The sequence below is a fragment of the Polyodon spathula genome, chromosome 22, assembly GCF_017654505.1.
Source record: "Polyodon spathula isolate WHYD16114869_AA chromosome 22, ASM1765450v1, whole genome shotgun sequence".
Classification (NCBI taxonomy): domain Eukaryota; kingdom Metazoa; phylum Chordata; class Actinopteri; order Acipenseriformes; family Polyodontidae; genus Polyodon; species Polyodon spathula.
Window position 1 is genome coordinate 9847539 of NC_054555.1, and position 22322 is coordinate 9869860.

The 22322-nt window shown below is 37.3% G+C and overlaps 1 protein-coding gene and 1 pseudogene across 19 annotated transcripts in view; both read right to left on the minus strand.

Moving 5' to 3' along the window:
- Positions 1 to 22322, minus strand: part of LOC121296790 (protocadherin gamma-A4-like) — a 115879-nt gene that overhangs the window by 14684 nt on the left and 78873 nt on the right. Inside the window, exon 1 of one of the 19 annotated variants that reach the window (XM_041222582.1) lies at positions 19595 to 22177. The exons of 14 other annotated variants lie outside the window; for them this stretch is intronic. In XM_041222582.1, the coding sequence (XP_041078516.1) occupies positions 19595 to 22045 (2451 nt within the window). In that variant the 5' untranslated portion in view covers positions 22046 to 22177. Of the gene's footprint in view, positions 1 to 1131; positions 2036 to 2064; positions 3739 to 5621; positions 8464 to 15601; positions 17587 to 19594; positions 22178 to 22322 lie in introns of those variants that run through there. 4 more of the 19 variants (XM_041222593.1, XM_041222588.1, XM_041222592.1 and 1 more) reach the window with 4 other exon arrangements.
- LOC121296792 lies at positions 11805 to 15102 on the minus strand (annotated as a pseudogene).

Genomic DNA, 22322 nt, shown 5'->3' on the forward strand with positions numbered 1-22322 from the left:
GATATTGATTTAAGGCATCAAGTTCATGCCCTGGACTGCTGTCCAGAATAGAATATGAGAGTTTGAAATTCTTGTCAAGGTCAGGGTCAAAGGCAGACACACAACAGACAGAAACACTATTCTCCCTAACAAACACTTCACATGAAGGAAGCAGAAATGATGGTTGGTTGTCATTGACATCAGCGATCTTTAGAGTTACTGTGTTTTGGGATCACAAATGAGGGGTCCTGGAATCAACTGCAGTAAAAGAAATATTGTACTTAGAAATCTTCTCTCAATCCAACAGTTCACTGGTGACCAGTGAATATTTTTTTTTTATATATATTCTGAAAGCACATTTGTTAAATGCCTTATCCATAATAACACTGTGTCTGTCCATTTTCATTTTATCTAATACAACTTGATATCCATTTTAGTTGATGTGTTACAAGTGTGTTCATATCACAATATGACATGTGTTTAATATATTATTAGAGTTAACTTATTGTGTTTTAAAAGGTTAAGTGATGTAATAAATAATTGTTTGAGAGCACTGTAAGTTCCCAATACATTATCATGTCCTACACTTATGAATACTAATATATATATATAATTATATATATATATGTATATTATATATATATATCTATATATATATATTATATGTAATATATATTATTATTATTATTATTATTATTATTATTATTATTATTATTATTATTATTATTATTAATTTATGAAAAACCACTTCACCGTCAGGCAATCAGCTAACTTTTAAAGAGTAAATGGCTCCACCTAGCCACACTATAGGACAAAGCCAGACCGTGTACATATTGGTACTTTACACATTTTTAAAATGATATAAATTAATGTAATAACACTTCTTCAAAAAGAATACAGATTGCTGCAACTGCTAGACAATACATTGCATGGATTCCAAACTATTAAAATACCCCATTTGGACAATCCTAGCCTAAAACAGAGTTCCCATTTTGTAATGAACACACACCCTTTGTTTTTTGAAGAGGAGGAAATATGTCCTCAACATTTAGATACAAAAAAAAAAAAAAAAAAAAAAAAAAAAAACAATAATTTTAAAACGAACTTCATTCTAAATACAGAAGCAAATTATTCATTTCACTCAATGCTCACCTGCTGAAATGCATTATTCCCGGTATTGTCAACACAATTTACAGCATCCTTGAAACTAAATTCACTGCTGGGCTTAAGAAACGTGAAATCGCTCGTCTCTGACACAGGTGAGAAGCATGACCTATAGGACTGGCTCTGAGACAGCACGTCACCTCCTAGCACTTCAACGTACTTTATAGGCCCATCAGTGTTTAGCTGTATTTGCAGGTTTCTGTTTGCGTGCTTATATGCATCGTTAGAAGCACGTCTGAAATATCTGCCTCTGCTATTTCTAATGCACTTCACTGTTAATATAACAACAGTCACAAAAGAAATAGCTGAAATGGACGCTAGGGATATTATCAAGTAGCGAGTTATGTTACTGTAATTATAGCCATGTGTTTTAGATGTAGCATGGTAGTCTAATATTGGTTCATGGACACCGTCTTCTAATGATATGGTAACTGTAACTGTAGCTGACTGCACTGGCTCCCCATTATCCTTTATTTCTATGACAAGCCTCTGGGAGGGGTCATCTTGCTCAAGAACACCGCGTTTAGTCTTAATCTCCCCAGTATAAAGAGTCACAATGAACAAGGTGTCATCTGTAGCCTGTATAAGCCGATAGGAAACCCATGCGTTCTGACCAGAGTCTGCATCCACTGCCGTCACCTTAGTGACGAGGTATCCTGCTTTAGCAGACATGGGCATTTTCTGATGAGGAAGAGACCCCATTTCAGCCAACGGATATATAACGGCAGGCGCATTGTCGTTTTGATCCAAAATAAACACACTGACGGTCACGTTGCTGCTTAGGGACGGAGCCCCTCGGTCTTTTACCTGTACTTGGATCTGGAAAACTTTTAACTGTTCATAGTCAAAGGAATGTCCCGCATAAATGCTGCCATTGTCTGAATTAATGTAAACATACGAGGAAATAGAGATATCTTGTACCTGGGTATCTACTATCGAATAGGAGAGCTGAGAGTTTGTATCCAAGTCGGGATCAGAAGCAGACACTGAACATAATAATGTTCCCGGGACGCTGTTTTCCTTCACATACACAGAGTAGGATGGCCGTGAGAAGCGCGGAGGGTTGTCATTCACGTCTAAAATATGAACAGTGATGATTTTCTTTGTTGAGAGCGGAGATGAACCCAAGTCTGTTGCTATTATTCCTATGTTATACTCAGAAACTGTTTCGCGATCTAAGCGTGCATTAGTAATCAGTTCATAGTGGTTTGAAAAAGAAGTTTTTAGTTTAAATGGATAATCTGGAGTTACTTGTAAAGTAACATTTCCATTATCTCCAGCATCTAAATCTTTTGTACTTATTAATGCTATGACAGTTCCAATTGAAGCATTTTCTACAACGGGACTAGACAGTGAAGTGAGAATGACTTCTGGAGCGTTATCGTTCACATCTATAATTGCAATTTTTACATTGCAATGCCCTTCCATTTCTGGGTTTCCCTTGTCCTTTGCACACACATCAATTGTATAAAAACTGACTTCTTCGTGATCTAATTGCCCCTTTACTGTTATCTCACCCGTCTGGGGTCTTATATTAAATAAAGCGCGCACTATATCTGGTGTATGAACACCAAACGAATACACAATGTCTCCATTGGGACCTTCATCCAAGTCAGTGGCTCTGACTTTGACAACGACAGTGTCTTGAGGAGCATTTTCACTCAGAGATACTTTATAAACGGGTTTATCAAACTGTGGCATGTTGTCATTGTTATCCAGAACAACAACAGTGATCTGTGTGGTTCCTGATCTGACTGGATTTCCTCCATCTACTGCCGTCAGCACCAACTCGTGGGTTGGTTGCTTCTCTCTGTCCAGTGCCTTTTCCAAAATTAATTCAGGAACTTTTCTGCCATCGTCGTGGTTTATAATATTCAAAACAAAATATTCATTGAGGTTTATGAGAAAGGTACGTAATGCGTTAATGCCAACATCAGGGTCCTGCGCACTTTCCAATGGAAATCGTGCACCGAGGACTGTGGATTCTGCAATTTTTAAAATATGTTCCTTTGAAAGAAAACTAGGAGCATTGTCATTAATATCTTGGATTTCAATGTCAAGTCGATATAGCTGCAATGGTATTTCAACAATAATTTCCAAGGGTAACAAACAACTGGCGCTTTGTCCACATAGGTATTCCCTGTCGATTCTCTCACTCACAACCAGATCGCCCTTTCCAAAATCCACAGTGAAATATTGCTTACCCGCTTCAGAAGCTATCCTCAGCTTACGGTGGGAAATTTCTACTAAATCAAGTCCCAAATCCTTTGCAATATTCCCGACAAAGGAACCCTTATTTAACTCCTCTGGAATTGTGTATCGAATCTGTCCATATATTGTATTCCACAAGAGAAAGAAATGAAACCACAGCGCCTGCCATTTCAAGATCTCTTTTCTTGTCCCACTTTTCATTTCACAATACGTTTAAAACAGAATTTCAAGAAAATATCTTCTTGAAATTAATATAAAAATTACATATCCAAAGAAATAGTCCCAATATGAAGCAGCATTAATGTATTTAAGATCGGAATATTGTTTGAAATAATTACTGTATCGGTGGATGTGCACACGGCTTTCTCTGTCCCAGCTCTCTGCATTGGAAGGGTTACGGTGCTGTGACTGGGGGAGGGAGTAGATCTCCAAGCCCTGTTTAGCACTTTATTGGCGCACAGCGCCACACAGGCTTATCCAATAGAAACTGTACGACATCTTAAAGTTACATTGCGCGTTTATTGGTGAAACCAGACATCTGTCTATAATGGAATTTACCTACAATATTCATCGTCGATAGCTACAAAATGCCAGCATAAACTATGTGTTTACTTCAAATGTAAATACACTTGCAAGTAAAAGCTAAAGTGTATATCCCTTAAACATTATTTTTGGTAACACTTTAAAATAATGGCAGTAAATTCCTAATGAATTAATGTATAAATATCACAGAATTTCCACCTGAATATGTCATGCAGATTCGATGTTATCACATGTGCAAGCCAAAACCCTAACCTTAACTGTTATACATGTGGTAGCATCAGAACTGATAGAAGTGCATGAGATATGCAGGTGGAATTCCTGTGGAATGCATACATTAATGAGGAATTTTCTGTCATTATTTTAAAGTGTGACCTTATTTTTAAATGTAATAAAAAGAAAATAAATTACTATTTTTTCAAATATACTGCTTGAATGTGTGATTTGTTACAAAAAGTGTGTTTATTACTCTTATTTACCTTATTTAATTCACACACAAAAAAGCATTATTTTATAGGAGCAAAGATGCAGTAATAAGGAGGTATATAAAGGGTTATTTTCTTAGTTTATCCATACTGATGTAATCATGGCCAGTAGACGTGTGCAAATGATACAATGGGGCGAAAAACTATTTTATAGTGTATAAAGGATTTTATTAAAACTGGAGCGGATGTCAGAAAGGATTCCACAGCCATTGTGTAGCACACAAAGGAATAGAATACACGTGTAAGCAGATTCAAAGCTGCCAGGCGGCCAGGTAGAGCAGCGAATTAAAAAAAAAAAAAAAAAAAAAAAAAAAAAAAAGATCTGTGGATGCGACACGCAATGCTGTTACAAAACAACGTCAACAGCATTCGTCTGGAGAGCATGCACAATCTCTGCCCGAGATTTACAGCCTTATAAAGTAAATGGTACAAAATCTCCTTGCAACAGTGGAAGGGGCCCTGAAGGAGGCTGTTGGGATGTGTCTGGGGTTATGAAGACAAGTTAAATTGAAGCCAGGGGAGGGTTAGAAAAGCTGCAGGGCCAATATGAAAAGTGTATTCTTATAGGAGGTGGTTATGTTGAAAAATAAAGGGGTTCCCCTTGGCGTGTGTGCTTATTATGTATGTTAGGCTAAAAAGAAAAAAAAAATGAACGCCTGCTACAATTAATTCAGGTATGAATGGCAGCCTCTTTAGTTTTAGACTGAATCCAATATATCCACCCATACTATTGTATTTATGTTGAAGTCGAATTGGATTGAAGTTGTTTTTATTTATTTATTTTTGTTAATAATGTAGACTAACTACGCTGTAAGATGAATACGTTTCGACCTTTGTTTTTTTTTTCAAAGACTTGAAACCAGTTAATATAATTGCTGGATATGAATTATTCAGTTTCATAAAAAGTTGGCAATACATTTGGGGATTTTTCATTTTTTGCTCGAGTTAGTACGATACCACAGTTCTTTCCTACAATTAGCTGTCCCGGTATTCCTTATCTACCACTTGCAGTATATTAACAATTGACCATTGCAATACAACGAAATACAACAACAACAACAACAATAATAATAATAATAATAATAATAATAATAATAATAATAATAATAATAATAATAAAACAGGTACATGCAATTATATTTTAGTCATTAACAGATACCGTAAAGTTACGTAATGCAATAGACATATATCCATCCCTGAAACACAATAAAGTGCAACACTACTGTATCACCCGATGCTCACCTGATGAAATTCATTATTCCGGGGATTGTCTGAGAGAGCTCTGTCAATGGCGCACACAGCTTCCTTGAAACTAGATTCACTGTTAGGCTTAACAAACGTGAAATCACTCGCCTCTGACACGGGTGAGAAGCATGACCTATAGGACTGGCTCTGAGACAGCACGTCACCTCCTACCACTTCAACGTACTTTTTAGGCCCATCAGTGTTTAGCTGTATTTGCAGGTTTCTGTTTGCGTGCTTATATGCATCGTTAGAAGCACGTCTGAAATATCTGCCGCTGCTATTTCTAATGCACTTCACTGTTAATATAACAACAGTCACAAAAGAAATAGCTGAAATGGACGCTAGAGATATTATCAAGTAGCGAGTTATGTTACTGTAATTATAGCCATGTGTTTTAGATGTAGCATGGTAGTCTAATATTGGTTCATGGACACCGTCTTCTAATGATATGGTAACTGTAACTGTAGCTGACTGCACTGGCTCCCCATTATCTTTTATTTCTATGACAAGCCTCTGGGAGGGGTCATCTTGCTCAAGAACACCGCGTTTAGTCTTAATCTCCCCAGTATAAAGAGTCATAATGAACAAGGTGTCATCTGTAGCCTGTATAAGCCGATAGGAAACCCACGCGTTCTGACCAGAGTCTGCATCCACTGCCGTCACCTTAGTGACGAGGTACCCTGCTTTAGTAGACATGGGCATTTTCTGATGAGGAAGAGACCCCATTTCAGCCAACGGATATATAACGGCAGGCGCATTGTCGTTTTGATCCAAAATAAACACACTGACGGTCACGTTGCTGCTTAGGGACGGAGCCCCTCGGTCTTTTACCTGTACTTGGATCTGGAAAACTTTTAACTGTTCATAGTCAAAAGAATGTCCCGTATAAATGCTGCCATTGTCTGAATTGATGTAAACATACGAGGAAACGGAGATATCCTGTACCTGGGTATCTACTATCGAATAGGAGAGCTGAGAGTTTGTATCCAAGTCGGGATCAGAAGCAGACACTGAACATAATAATGTCCCCGGGACGTTGTTTTCATTCACATACACAGAGTAGGATGGCTGTGAGAAGCGCGGAGGGTTGTCATTCACGTCTAATATATTAACAGTGATTATTTTCTTGGATGAGAGAGGAGGTGACCCCAAGTCAGTTGCAATTATTTCTATATTATACTCAGAAGATGCTTCACGGTCCAATACTGCATCAGTTACCAATGCGTAGTGGTTTGTAAAGGAAGGTTTCAATGTAAATGGATACTCTGGAGGTACTTGTAAATGTATCTTCCCATTGTCTTCAGAATCTAAATCCCTCGCACTTATCAAGGCTATCACTGTTCCAATGGCTGCATCTTCCAGAACAGGACTCGGCAATGAAGTCAAAATGATTTCTGGAGTATTATCGTTCATATCCTCAATTGCAATTTGAACAGTGCAACGACCCTCCATTTCTGGGTTACCATTGTCTTTAGCAAGCACATCAAATTTATACAAATTAGACTCCTCATAATCCAATTGCTCCTTTACGGTTATCTCTCCAGTCTTTTCAATTATACTAAACACCTTGCGTACAGTTTCCGGCGTATGTTCACCAAAACAATACAATATTTCTCCATTAGCTCCTTCATCTAAGTCAATGGCTTTAAGTTGTACAATTACAGTTCCTAGTGGAACATTTTCATTTAGGATTGTTTCATAAAAACCTGTATCAAATTGGGGTGCGTTGTCATTTATATCAAGAACCATAACAGTGATCTGTGTGCTACCAGATTTTGCAGGACGTCCACTGTCTATAGCTGTCAACACCAGCTGGTGAACAGACTTCTTTTCTCTGTCCAGTGTCTTTTCCAATAATAATTCGGGTATTTTGGCGCCATCCTTTTGAGTCTTCACATTCAAAACGAAATAGTCGTTAATGTTTAAATGATAAGTGCTTAATGTGTTTGTACCAACATCGGGATCCTGTGCACTTTCCAAGGGAAATCGGGCGCCTGGAGTTATGGATTCTGCAATCTTGAGAATACGTTCATTTGTAAGAAAACTCGGAGCATTATCATTAATATCTTGAATTTCAATCTCAACTCGATATAGCTGCAATGGTGTTTCAACAATAATTTCCAGGGGTAACAAGCAACTGGCACTTTGGCCACATAGATATTCCCTGTCGATTCTCTCACTCACAACCAGATCGCCATTTCCCAAATCCACAGTGAAATATTGCTTACCCGCTTCAGAAGCTATCCTCAGCTTACGGTGGGAAATTTCATGTACATCGAGTCCCAGATCCTTTGCTATATTCCCGACAAATGAACCCTTATTTAACTCCTCTGGAATTGTGTATCGAATCTGTCCATATATTGTATTCCACAAGAGAAAGAAATGAAACCACAGCGCCTGCCATTTCAAGATCTCTTTTCTTGTCCCACTCCTCATTTCCAAATACGTTTAAAATATCTTTTCAGCAAAGTATTCTCTGGAAATTCAGAGCACAATAAATTAAGAGAAAAAAATAATATTCCGAGTTAATCATTGCATCCGCATAAAAAAATAATCTGTAGCGGTGGATGTGCACACGGCGTTCTCTCTTCCAGCTCTCTGCATTGGAAGGGTTACGGTGCTGTGACTGGGGGAGGGAGTCGATCTCCAAGCCCAGTTCATCACTTTATTGGCGCACAGCGCCACACAGGCTTGCCCAATAGAAGCTCTATAACACTTTAAAGGTACACCAGCCTTTCCTTTTAATGTCTGGCGTTTGCTTAGCTGATTTTCATTTTAAATACATTTTATACTGAATACAATTAATTTGTGCACTGGCTAAATATCCTCTTAATATGTATAATAAAACAAAGGATCATATAAGTTTTTTTTTTCTATCTGCATTTATTATTATTATTATTATTATTATTATTATTATTATTATTATTATTATTATTATTATTATTATTATTATTATTATTATTATTATTCGAAAACTCTCTGAAAAAAAAAACATCTATGCATCATAAAATAGATACACTCTGTAACTAGAAAATCTAACATGATACAATTATACCTGCAGTGACTGAAGGACATATACTGTATTAAGGTGTTCTGAGTTGTTTTGTGCAGTCTGCAAATAATAATACAAATAAATCTTACACTAAATAGTATTACATGTTCTGTTGTTTAAACTATACTAATATGATTTAACTCAACGTTCAGTATGACGTGTTTTTTTTTTTGTTTGTTTATTTTTTTTCCTTCTGATTAAAATCTGAAAATGAAGCACGGTCTGCCTAAGTAACACAGAAGCGCCGTGTGTGATCAAGAACCCCTTGGTCTCTCAGTCGAATACTCCTGTTTATTGTGGCACAGCGCCACACGCGGTTAAAATGCGTTCTTTAAATTTCTGAATCCTATGAAATGAATGTACTTAGTTAACTACATCTGCACCATATCATAGTGCTTAATAAATAACCCTTCACGTTGAAATGAAACATGGAGATCTCTTACAATGAAATAATAGAAGGTCTTTCAAAAGCTTTAACATTTTTTTTTTATTATAAGGCCATATTATATATTACTATGTACATCTGCAATATCGCAGTCAATTAGCTATGACAAAATAATAAAAAATAAATGAATAAAAAATGCCATGCCAGAGAGCATAAACGTCAGCAGCATTATCAAGCTAGCCTCAGTAGATTCTATACTGAGATTTTCATGTTTAGCTGTGGGAGTTGATAGACAAGGAAAGCTAATTAACATTAAAGAACTCCTATCTGACAATCGAGATACGCTTGAATGCTGACATTAAATCCTTTATATCCGGTTCTGCGTGTTTAATAGGTTCATCAGAACTAAACTGCATTTGAAGCATACTGCTAGGTGTGCAATTGTGCTCGGTCCTCTCTGTTGTTTGCAGCAACCATTGTGTCAAAAACGAAATAAGATAAACTACAACTGGTGAAATAATTAAATAAAATGTTAACTGGGATTATTCTCCGAGAGGGGAGGCGCTAATAAACAAGGAACATCACTTTCACTAAGTGAAGGGAGACAGCTGAGTACTTTTCAGCACCTTATTGCTGAACAGCGCCATAGACATACAGGAAAGTGCATGCTGCCGCCACAACTTTAAAGATAAGGCACCAGGACAGCGTTTTTCAATCCTCTTTCTTTCTTTCTTTCTTTCTTTCTTTCTTTCTTTCTTTCTTTCTTTCTTTCTTTCTTTCTTTCTTGTTGTGGTGATATATCAAGGGTATAACTGTTGTCTAACACAATGTTTCTTATACTCTCTGTCCCTTTGGTCCTTTGCCTCAGTCTTGCCTCTGCATTAAGGTTGACACAGAAAAGAATGTTAGACATGTTTACTTGTTTTCAGCTCTTACATGGTTGAAGATTTCAAGGTAGCCATACCATTTTATAAGTAACTTGAACTGCAACTGCTTAAGAGTGGAAACCAAGTAACCATGTCTAATTAAACAAATTATTAGTTCAATTAAGGGTCTAGTTAAGTGATTGAGAGCTTGGTTGGAGTGAAAACCAGCAGCCACAGGGGGTCTCCAGGACCAAGTTTGAGAAGCCCTCATCTATATCTTGATATATCACCACAAAAGGAAATGATTAAACATATTTCCAGGATATAAAGCGATCCTGAATATATGCGATTTAATAAGAAACAACACAACAAGGTAATCTTTGCAGGCATAATTGTGCGAGGAATAAGAAACAATATTAGAAACGTCCGTATTGTTTGCATATATATATATTATATATATATATATATATATATATATATATATAGATATATATATATAGTTTGATATGCTTACTTAACATTTAGTTAAAAAAATTTTTTTGTATCACATAGAACAACATAAAACTATGATTCCAAAGTATAACCCATATACTCAAAAAGTTTATGTGACTCTCGAACTTCCAAAACAGGGGTGCAAAACCGCTGTAGATAATCTGAAGATACTAGAACCACAGAACTAAATCTACAAAAACAAACAGACTTCAGTGCACGTTTTAATTGTAAAAGGATTACTGCTCTTATGCCTTTCTTTAAAAGATCAGTCAGCCATTTGCTGGTGGATCAATAGCTGTGCTGCCATTTAGGAATGAGGCATTATGTCAGTAAGCATCTCAGCTCTACAATATGAACTATATAGCACATATATAATTCTACAGAGCACAGTAGTAGATTATGTAAAGTATCCCTATATTGTAACAAAAGTCGGCTCTTGATTACAGTATCTATATTAAGTTAATATGTTTGTTGTTGTTGCAGATAATGAAGTAGTATTATTATTGCACAAAATAACCAATTTGTGTATAAGCTATGTGTTTATGCATATGTGCATATAATTACACTTATCCCAGGATATATTAAATCAAATTCTACTTCTTGGCAGAAAGAATCCTATCCTCCTGTGCATCACATCCTGTAAGTGATCTGTCCTCTGATAACATTCACTCCAGAGCTGCACCATTAAAGTAGATACTATGCAGAACAAACCATACAACTCTAATCATATCAGGAATGCATTGCATTACAATACAACACAACTTTGTTTTTTTTTTTTTTTTTTTTTAATTTGTGAAATTAAAATAAATAAATAAATAAATAGGGGATTCTGTTGTGACAACACCAGTATATAAAGTACCAAATGTTTTTCACCTGAATTATTCAAATACAAAACTTTGACATGAGAAATGACAACTGAAGTGAGATATAATGCAATATAAAATATGATAAACAAAGAAATTAATAGCAAATATGTAATCATACAAACTATTTATTAAAGTAATAAACTATGTATATACAGATACAGGCCCATATTAGCCACTATGGATAAAATGCAGGCAACCGGTCACTCCATACTGTATATATGACATGGGCAATCACACAGTGAAAAATCCAGCCCGTTAACTCTGTCTATCTAGCATTGTATACAAAAACCATTTCACAACAATCAGGTTGTACCAAATCATACCTGTATTCTATATCTACACTCTATACTGTTTGTTTATGTGTGTATAATAACCTATTTTATGGAAAAGATCTACAGAATGGTTTGTTATTGTAACTGATAAGTGCTTGCAATCTAAAGATTTTTTTTTTTTTTTTTTAATGTAGCAATTATTGCCCAGTACAAAGTCACTGCAATGTCTTTATCAACGAAGACTCACCTGTAAGGAAGGGTCTGTGTCGTCAATTAGATTCTTCTCCTTCTGCACATGCAGCATGGTCTCTGCAGCACTCGGGTCAGCACTTAAAACGCCTTGGCTACAAGGTCTGATGTATTTGAATTCGCTCTTTCCCGAGTCAGTTGTTAAACACACCTCGTAATTGTACACATGTCGAAGTGTTCCTGTCCCCCCAACGTCTGCATACTGGGGTGGGTAATATGGAATAGCAGGGAGGTTTCCGTTTGATTTATAAAACAGTCTGGATTGTCTCCATTTGCAGAACTTTACGGACAACAGCATTATAATGAAGACAATAAAAAGAAAGGAAACTGTAGCCAATGACACCACCAAATAAAATGTCATATTTTCATTGTAATTGGTATCTTGTGTGACATCGCTAAATTCGGAAAGTACTTCAGGGAAGCTGTCTGCAACCGCCACGTTCACATTCACTGTAGCTGAACGAGAGGGCTGACCATTGTCCTCCACTAAAACAACAAGTCTTTGTTTCACAGCATCTTTGTCAACAACCTGACGCAACGTCCGTATCTCCCCATTTTGCAGTCCCACTTCAAAAAGTGTCCTGTCTGTAGCTTTGTGCAGTTTGTATTGGAGCCACGCATTCTGTCCAGAGTCGGCATCAACAGCTACCACTTTAGTTACAAGATAGCCAACATCAGCTGAACGAGGCACCATTTCAGCCACCAGAGAGCCTTCAGTTTGTACTGGATAGAGAATCTGAGGCGCATTGTCGTTCTGGTCTTGCACAAAGATGTTTACAGTCACGTTGCTGCTAAGAGGTGGAGAACCTCCATCCTGCGCTTTAACGTGAATTTGAAAGTCTCTTATTTGCTCATAGTCAAATGACCGCACAGCATAAATTGTACCAGCGTCTGAATTAATTGAAATATAATAAGATACTGGCGTCATGTTAATTTGCTTTTCTTCAAGAAAGTAAGAGATACGCGAATTCTGGCTCCAGTCAGAGTCTTTGGCTTGTAAAGAAAATATAGATAATCCTGGGGAGTTGTTTTCCATCACATAAGCGGTGTATACGTCCTGGTCGAATTTCGGTGCATTGTCGTTAACATCAGATATTGTCAGTTGTATTGTCAGGTTACTTGACAGAGGAGGCTCTCCCTCGTCTATTGCAGTGATGGTTATGTTATATTCGGAGACTGTTTCACGATCTAAAATACTTCCAGTCACTAAACTATAGTAGTTAGTTAAGGACGACTTGATTTTAAAAGGCAAATTTCTGGTAATTGAACAACGAACCTGCCCGTTTTTACCAGAATCTAGATCTTCAACATTAATCATAGCTATCACAGTTCCAGGTAAGGAGTCTTCGGGTATTGGACTCGAGAATGACATCATAGTTACAGATGGAATGTTATCATTTATGTCAATAACTTCAATTATTACTTTACCAGAGTCTGTAAGACCGCCAAGGTCTGTTGCTTGTATGTTAATCTCATATATTTTAGTTTTCTCAAAATCAAGTTGCCCTATTACTTTTATTTCACCAGTATTTGGTTCTATCTCAAATAGGGCTGAAACGCTATGAGTCATGTGAGAAAACGAGTAATGTACTTCTGCATTTGACCCTGTATCTGCATCAAATGCATTTACTGTCGTCACTATTGTGCCTGTTAATGCATTTTCAAGCACAGTAGCTTTGTAAACTGACTGGCTAAACACGGGAGCATTGTCGTTTGCATCAAGGACAACAACATGTATTTTAACTGTGCCAGACCTCTGAGGGTCCCCGCCATCAACTGCAGTTAATATTAAGGAATGGTGTTCCTGCTTTTCTCGATCCAGCGGTATTTGCAGCATCATCTCTACATATTTACTGCCATCAGGACGGGAGTGTGTTTTTAAAATAAAATGATCACTTGGTTCCAGTGAATAGCTTTGGAGAGTGTTAACACCCACATCAGGATCCATGGCGCTTTCTAATAAGAAACGCGCCCCTGGTACAGCTAACTCGCTTATTTGTACTGTAACTTCATTTTTGGGAAATATGGGAGCATTATCGTTAATATCAATAATTTCTACAGTAACACGAAATAACTCCATTGGATTTGCAAGAATAATTTCAAAACTCAAACTGCATGGAGACATTTGCTCACATAACCGTTCCCTGTCTATTCTTTCTTTTACAACCAATTGCCCTTTATCTATATTCAGCTCCATATACTCGGCACTGCTTCGAGTAAAAATACGAGCGCTGCCAGATTTTAATCTGTTAAGATCTAACCCCAAGTCTTGTGCAACATTACCGACAAATGATCCCTTTTTCATTTCTTCTGGGAGAGTATATCGAATCTGTCCATAAACTACGTCTGTAGTATACACACACAAGAGGAAGAATTGTACTTGCCATTTTAGTGTCCAGCCTGTGTTTTTCCAGGCGGTTTCAAGAAGACAAAACCCACGATTTAGCATGATAAATAGTCGATTTTGCACATTACTGGTGACGTGTAATCGTCCATAAAAATTTTTTATCAACAAATATAAATACAAATATGCCTTTCAGTTAATCAGCTCGTCCAGAATGTTCTGCATTTCTGTATCCGCAGTTTCTGTGTTGTTATCCACGCACTCTATAACGAGCTGCTATTTCTGTCTGTCTTATACTGAGCAATAATAGGGGAGGTCCTGCTGGATCTGCACTTGAAGAATATCGCCTCATTGATCAACAGCGGCACTTAGAGTCAAATTCTAAAACTGCACAAGATAGTTAAAGCAAATGAATACTTTAGTATTCTGTAGAAAACTTAGAATTAGTTTTACCAGATGTCGGTGAAGAAACCTATTCAATATGTTAAAGTTTAAACAGAAAGGAAGAACAATAGAAAACTGGAGTGTTCTATAATAAGTACATATGACTGAGTGTACAGTGTATGCAGAGAACAGCCAAAGTGAGGATTGCACTGATAGCACGTGTACGGTTATTACAAAATCACACCAGCCATCTGCTTATTTTAAAAACAACGGTTTACATCGAATTTACACGAGTTTGTGTTTGAATGTAAAATCTATACAAAGGATGCACTCTGATGTTCAGAAAAGAAGTGTAATCCAATAAGAGGGTGTATAGGACCCAGCTTTGCATGCTGTGTTTAGTTATTTACGGTTTTCGTGGCGCCGTATTACACCGCTACCTGACAGCAACATATATTGTTGAAAAATAGACTGGGGATTTCCAGTTACAAGAGATGGTAGAAGGTAGTTTTAAAATTACTATTTAGATTGTCAACACAATATAGTTTATAATTAATTAACATATTCAATACCTGCTTTTTAAAATTATATTTTATTTAAAAACTATTATAAAATGAAAAAAGATGCATTTAAATGTATGACGAAGCTACGAAGTTATTAGAAAGACTCTGATCATGGTATGGTATTTCATAAATCTGATAGTTAGAATTCCCACTGATTTCATTTTGGAACTATGGAAAAAAAAAGCATTAGGAGCATTAGACTGGCTTATAATAGGGTCTTGGAGGACACGGACAAGTATCACAATCACAGTCATATATACAATAACAATACCACATACGAGGTAAACACCTGATTTAATAGAAAACGCACACACGCACAGTACAGCTTGTGTTTTCTATATTGAAACAGAACATGGTAAAATATGATTACACCACAATCACTGTGTTGTGATGTTCCATAAAAACATTGAAGGGAGAACTTTCTTGTCCTGCAAATTATAAACACTTACAAATTTACGCTACGAAAATATATCCTAATATGGGCCTTTATAAACAAAGGCTCACCTGTGTGTAAATATCCGTGTCTTGTGTGACATTCTTCTCTTTTTGCGAGTGCAGCATTGTCTCTGTTCCACTGGGGTCAACACATACAAGGCTTTGACTGCCCGGTCTGATATACCTGAACTCGCTCTTTCCAGAATCAGTAGTTAAACAAACCTCGTAATTGTACACGTGGCGAAGAGTTCCATTCCCACCAACGTCTGCATATTGAGGAGGGTAATATGAACTTGGAATTACAGGGAGGTTCCCATTTGATTTATAAAACAGTCTGGATTGTCTCCAATTGCAGAACTTTAGTGACAAAATAATTATAATGGAGACAATAAAAAGAAAGGAAACTGTAGCCAATGACACCACCAAATAAAATGTCAGATTTTCATTGTAATCCTTATCCTGCGCACTGTCACTGAACTCTGAAAGTACTTCAGGGAAGCTATCTGCAACCGCCACGTTCACATTCACTGTAGCTGAACTAGACGGCTGACCATTGTCCTCCACTAAAACAACAAGTCTTTGTTTCATAGCATCTTTGTCAACAACCTGGCGCAACGTCCGTATCTCCCCATTTTGCAGCCCCACTTCAAAAAGTGTCCAGTCTGTAGCTTTGTGCAGTTTGTATGAGAGCCACGCATTCTGTCCAGAGTCGGCATCAACAGCTACCACTTTAGTCACAAGATAGCCAACATCAGCTGAACGAGGCACCATTTCAGCCACCAGAGAGCCTTCAGTTTGTACTGGATAGAGAATCTGAGGCGCATTGTCGTTCTTATCTTGCACAAAGATGTTTACAGTCACGTTGCTGCTAAGAGGAGGGGAACCTCCATCTTGAGCTTTAACGTGGATTTGGAACTCTCTGATTTGCTCATAATCAAACGAGCGCACTGCGTAAAGTATTCCACTGTCTGAGTTGATAGAAATATATGATGATACAGGCGTTCCATTGAAAGTGTCTTCTTCAAGAAAGTAAACTATAAGAGCGTTCTGGTTCGAATCAGCGTCTCGAGCTTGCACAGAAAAGATAGATACTCCCGGGGAGTTGTTTTCACTCACATGTGCGGTATATAATGCGTGATTGAAAGTAGGCGCATTGTCGTTAACATCAGATATTTTCAGTGTTATATTCTGGCTACTGGAAAGTGGGGGCGATCCTTCGTCTATGGCTATAATGGTAATGTTATATTCTGAGATTTTTTCACTATCCAAAATATTTTCAGTTACTAAACTGTAGTAGTTAGTTAATGAGGATTTTATTTCGAAAGGGATATGTTTGTTAATGACACAGGTAACCTTTCCATTGTTACCAGAGTCTAGGTCTTGGACGTTAACCATAGCTACGGCGGTTCCGGGTTTTGAGTCTTCAGGGATTGGACTCGAGAATGACATGATAGTTATTATAGGGACATTGTCATTTACATCAATTATTGCAATCATTATTTTAGTAGAATCCGTTAGACCACCGTGGTCTTTTGCCTGTACGTTCATTTGATATAACTTCGCTTTTTCATAATCGATATCTCCTGCTACTGTTATTTCACCATTATTTGGATTAAGGTCGAACAATTCACCAACCCTTTCAGCGACGTGAGTAAATGAATAGGTTACATATCCATACGATCCCTTGTCTACATCAGTTGCAGTTACTGTCAAAATTATGTCTCCCTTTAAAGCATTTTCAAATACTTCAGCTTTGTAAACTGCCTGACTAAAAACAGGAGCATTATCGTTTGCATCGAGAACAATGATATTTATAATAACTGTCCCAGACCTCTGAGGACTCCCACCATCAAAAGCAGTTAATATTAAAGAAAGCTCGTCTTGCTTTTCTCTGTCCAGAGATGTTTGTAGAATCATCTCCAAAGATTTACTACCATCAAGGTGGGTGTTTACATTTAATTCGAAAGTATCACTAGGTTTAAGTGTATAGCTCTGGATCGTGTTAATACCCACATCCGGGTCCACTGCGCTCTCTAGCACAGAGTGCCCCAGGAAGAGATGATTCGCTTATTTCTAATGTAATTTCTTTCTTGAGAAATGTGGGCGCATTGTCGTTAACATCTACACTCTCAACATCAACCCGATACAGTTCCATGGGCTTGTCAAGAATAACCTCAAATCTGAAACTGCAAGGAGTTATTTGCCTACATAACCGTTCTCTGTCTAGCCTTTCTTTAACAACCAATATCCCTTTTTTTGTGTTTAGCTCAATGTACTCGGTGGAGCCCCCTGCAAATATACGAGCGTTGCCAGACTCCAGTCTTTCAAGATCGAATCCTAAATCTTGTGCAACGTTACCTACAAATGAACCCTTTGTCATTTCTTCTGGAACTGAATATTGAATCTGTCCATAAACTACCTCTGCAGTATACATACAAACAAAGAACCACTGTACTTGCTATTTGAGAGTCCTGCCTATCCTTCTCCAGACAGGTTCAAGACGAGAAAATCCCATGTTTTACGTGATTATTAATTTAATCTTAATATCACTGTGAGTATAAAGTATCCAAGAATACAATGTTTTTTAAGAAGGTGAATTATAGCTATATGGTTTTAATCCAAAATGTCCTGAGTTTCTGTGTGCGCAGTTTCTGTGTGTAATCCAAGCAGTGTATAGTGCCAGATGCTCTTTCTCTCTGTGTTACACAGAGTAATATTATGGGAGGTTCTGGTGGGTCTCTGCTTGGAACACATCACCTGGTTAGCCAACAGCGGCACTTACAGTCCCAGTCAATAATTGCACAACTGATATTTTAAAGCTTTATCTTCTGATTCTCTCTCTCAAGCTTTTTAAATACAGTATTTTGGTGAAGATCTATATCAGAACATTTTATTTTTTATTTTTGTATGTTAAAAGCAAGTAATAAAAAATCTGCATACTTAATAATCACCTTAAACTATTAAGAGAAAGACAAAATAAATAAATCATATTGACATTACATTGTAATAAGTTAAACGGGCAATTCTTAGAAAGTTTGATACAGTTAAAGGCTAACAAGTTACTTGTAACTGCTTTTATAAGACAGCAGAATCCTTATCCAAATGATAAAACTGATATTCTGCAAAGCATGACACTTCAATATAAAATTCAATCTTTGCTCACAGGGATGAACATATCAATATAAACAGTTTGCATAGGCTATGAAATGAAGCCCATTAATTAGATTGAAATCAAAGTGACAGTTCGAACATCTTGAATCTAGATCCTACTTTCCATGGGGTAAGATGTGTTAAATCCCTTACAGCTCTACCGCGGTCAGCACTGCGAGCAAAGGTTGCTTCGTGTGCTGATTAGACAACTGATACCTACCCCAATACCACAATAAAGAAATCAGCCTTTATAAGGAACATAACTTTATATGACCAAATACACTGAACAGGTGCAATGATATTATTAACCAAGGACTGGTGGTCAAGTCTACATAAATACTTACAATACATACTTACTTATTTAGATACATACATACACACATTCATAGATACATAGATACAAAAAAATATGTTTGAAGGTGGAGCAAGCTATAATGTAAAAGCCACAATAATAATAATAATAATAATAATAAATAATAATAATAATAATAATAATAATAATAATAATAATTTTGAAAACCTACATAACATGCACACAAGTATTCATAATATGTTGTCATAACTATAAATACTATAATTCTGTTACTATAATTCTGCAACAAATATTCTAAGAATTATAATAAAGCTGTTTCTGGCTACCAGTCATACATGTGTTATGACGGCACGTAATGAACTCGTATATGGATGTTATGTCGATATGCAAAGTAATCATGAAGGTCAATGCGTATGGCTAGCATAGTGTGGCTTTGTTAATGGGGTTATGAATGACACATAGTGTGTAATTTAAATAAAGCGTTACCAATAGCTAGTATATGTACATCAAAGGGCTTCTCGTTGAACAGTCTGGTTTTAAAAATGATATACTGCTTCACAAATATAGGCTAACATTGGCTTTTATTAAGAAAGGCTCACCTGTGTGTAAATATCCTTGTCTTGTGTGACATTCTTCTCTTTTTGCGAGTGCAGCATTGTCTCTGTTCCACTGGGTTCAACACATACAAGGCTTTGACTGCAAGGTCTGATATACCTGAACTCGCTCTTTCCGGAATCAGTAGTTAAACAAACCTCGTAATTGTACACGTGGCGAAGAGTTCCATTCCCTCCAACGTCTGTATATTGAGGAGGGTAATATGAACTTGGAATTACAGGGAGGTTCCCATTTGATTTATAAAACAGTCTGGATTGTCTCCATTTACAGAACTTTACTGACAAAATAATTATAATGGAGACAATAAAAAGAAAGGAAACTGTAGCCAATGACACCACTAAATAAAATGTCAGATTTTCATTGTAATCCTTATCCTGCGCACTGTCACTGAACTCTGAAAGTACTTCAGGAAAGCTGTCTGCAACCGCCACGTTCACATTCACTGTAGCTGAACGAGAGGGCTGACCATTGTCCTCCACTAAAACAACAAGTCTTTGTTTCACAGCATCTTTGTCAACAACCTGGCGCAACGTCCGTATCTCCCCATTTTGCAGCCCCACTTCAAAAAGTGTCCTGTCTGTAGCTTTGTGCAGTTTATATGAAAGCCACGCATTCTGCCCAGAGTCGGCATCAACAGCTACCACTTTAGTCACAAGATAGCCAACATCAGCTGAACGAGGCACCATTTCAGCCACCAGAGAGCCTCCAGTTTGTACTGGATAGAGAATCTGAGGCGCATTGTCGTTCTCATCTTGCACAAAGATGTTTACAGTCACGTTGCTGCTAAGAGGAGGGGAACCTCCATCCAGAGCTTTAATGTGGATCTGAAAGTCTCTTATTTTCTCATAATCAAAGGAACTTACCGCATACAGGACACCACTATCCGAGTTAATGGAAATATATGAAGACACAGGTGTTTCATTAATAAACGCGTCTTCAATAAAATAAGAAATGCGTGAATTCTGGTCGCAGTCGGCGTCTTTAGCTTGTAAAGAAAAGACAGACAAACTTGGAGAATTGTTTTCCATCACATATGCCGTGTATGACTCTTGATCAAATGTAGGCGCATTATCGTTAACATCAGATATCTTTAGAGTTATTGTCTGGTTGCTTGACAGAGAAGGCGTACCCCCGTCTGTAGCAGTAATAATAATGTTATATTCAGAAACACTTTCGCGATCCAAAATATTATCGGTCACTAAACTATAGAAATCATCTGAAGACGATTTGAGTTTAAATGGAATATTTCGGTTGATTGAACAAAGCACCTGGCCGTTTTTACCAGAATCTATATCTTTGACATTAATCATTGCAACGACAGTCCCGGGCAATGCGTCTTCAGTAATTGGACTCGAGAATGACATGAGGGTTATGACAGGAGTATTGTCATTTTCATCTACAATTTCAATTATTACTTTACACGCATCTGTAAGACCGCCGTGATCGTTTGCCTGTATATTCATTTGATAATATTTAGTTTTTTCAAAATCAATATCCCCTGCTACTCGAATTTCTCCATTGTATTGGTCTAACTCGAACAGATCATTAATGTTATCTATTGTGTGACCAAACGAGTAAGTCACAAGCCCATGGGATCCTTCGTCTGCATCAGCTGCACTGACTGTTGTCACTAATATACCTTTTAATGCGTTTTCATGCACAGTAGCTTTATAAACTGCCTGGCTAAAAACAGGCGCATTATCGTTTGCATCAAGAACAATGACGTGTATTTTAACTGTGCCAGACTTCTGAGGGTCTCCACCATCAATAGCAGTTAATATTAAAGAAATATCATTTTGCTTTTCTCTATCCAAAGGGGTTTGCAACACCATCTCGACATATTTACTTCCATCAAGTTGTGAGTGTATTTTTAAATTAAAATGATCAGTCGGTTTAAGGGTATAGCTTTGTATCGTGTTTACGCCCACATCAGGGTCCACAGCGGTCTCCAGCACGAATCGCGCTCCTGCCACTGACGACTCACTAATCTTTAATGTAATTTCATTCTTGGGAAATGTAGGCGCATTATCGTTAACATCTAAAATCTCAACATTAATACGACACAACTCCATAGGATTGTCGAGAACAACCTGAAAACTCACACTGCATGGATATATCTGTCCACACAACTGCTCCCTGTCTATTCTTTCTTTAACAAGCAATATCCCTTTATCCACATTTAGCTCAATGTACTCACTGCTGTCTCCAGTAAAGATACGAGCGCGGCCAGACGTCAGCCTTTTAAGATTTAATCCCAGATCTTGTGTGATATTACCAACCAACGACCCTTTCACCATTTCTTCTGGAATAGAATATCGAATCTGTCCATGCACTCCCTGTGCTGCACAGATATAAACAATAGAGAACAGTACTTGCCATTTCATTGCCGAGCCTTTCAAGGCGATTTCAAGTCGACCGAATCCAGGATTTAGCATGATCTTTAATTACACGTATTTATTACCATGTCCTCAAAAACTCCAAATATATTTATTTTATGAGATAATTTCTCATTATATCCAAATTGTGCAAAACGATTCCGTGTTTCTGTTTCCGCAGTTTCTGTGTTGTAATCCATGCACTGTATAGCAAGCTGCTCTTTCTGTCTGTCTTATACTGAGTAATACTATGGGAGGTCCTGTTGGATCTGCGCTTGCAGAACATCACCTCGTTGATCAACAGCGGCACTTAGAGTCCAAGTCAAGAACCGCACAG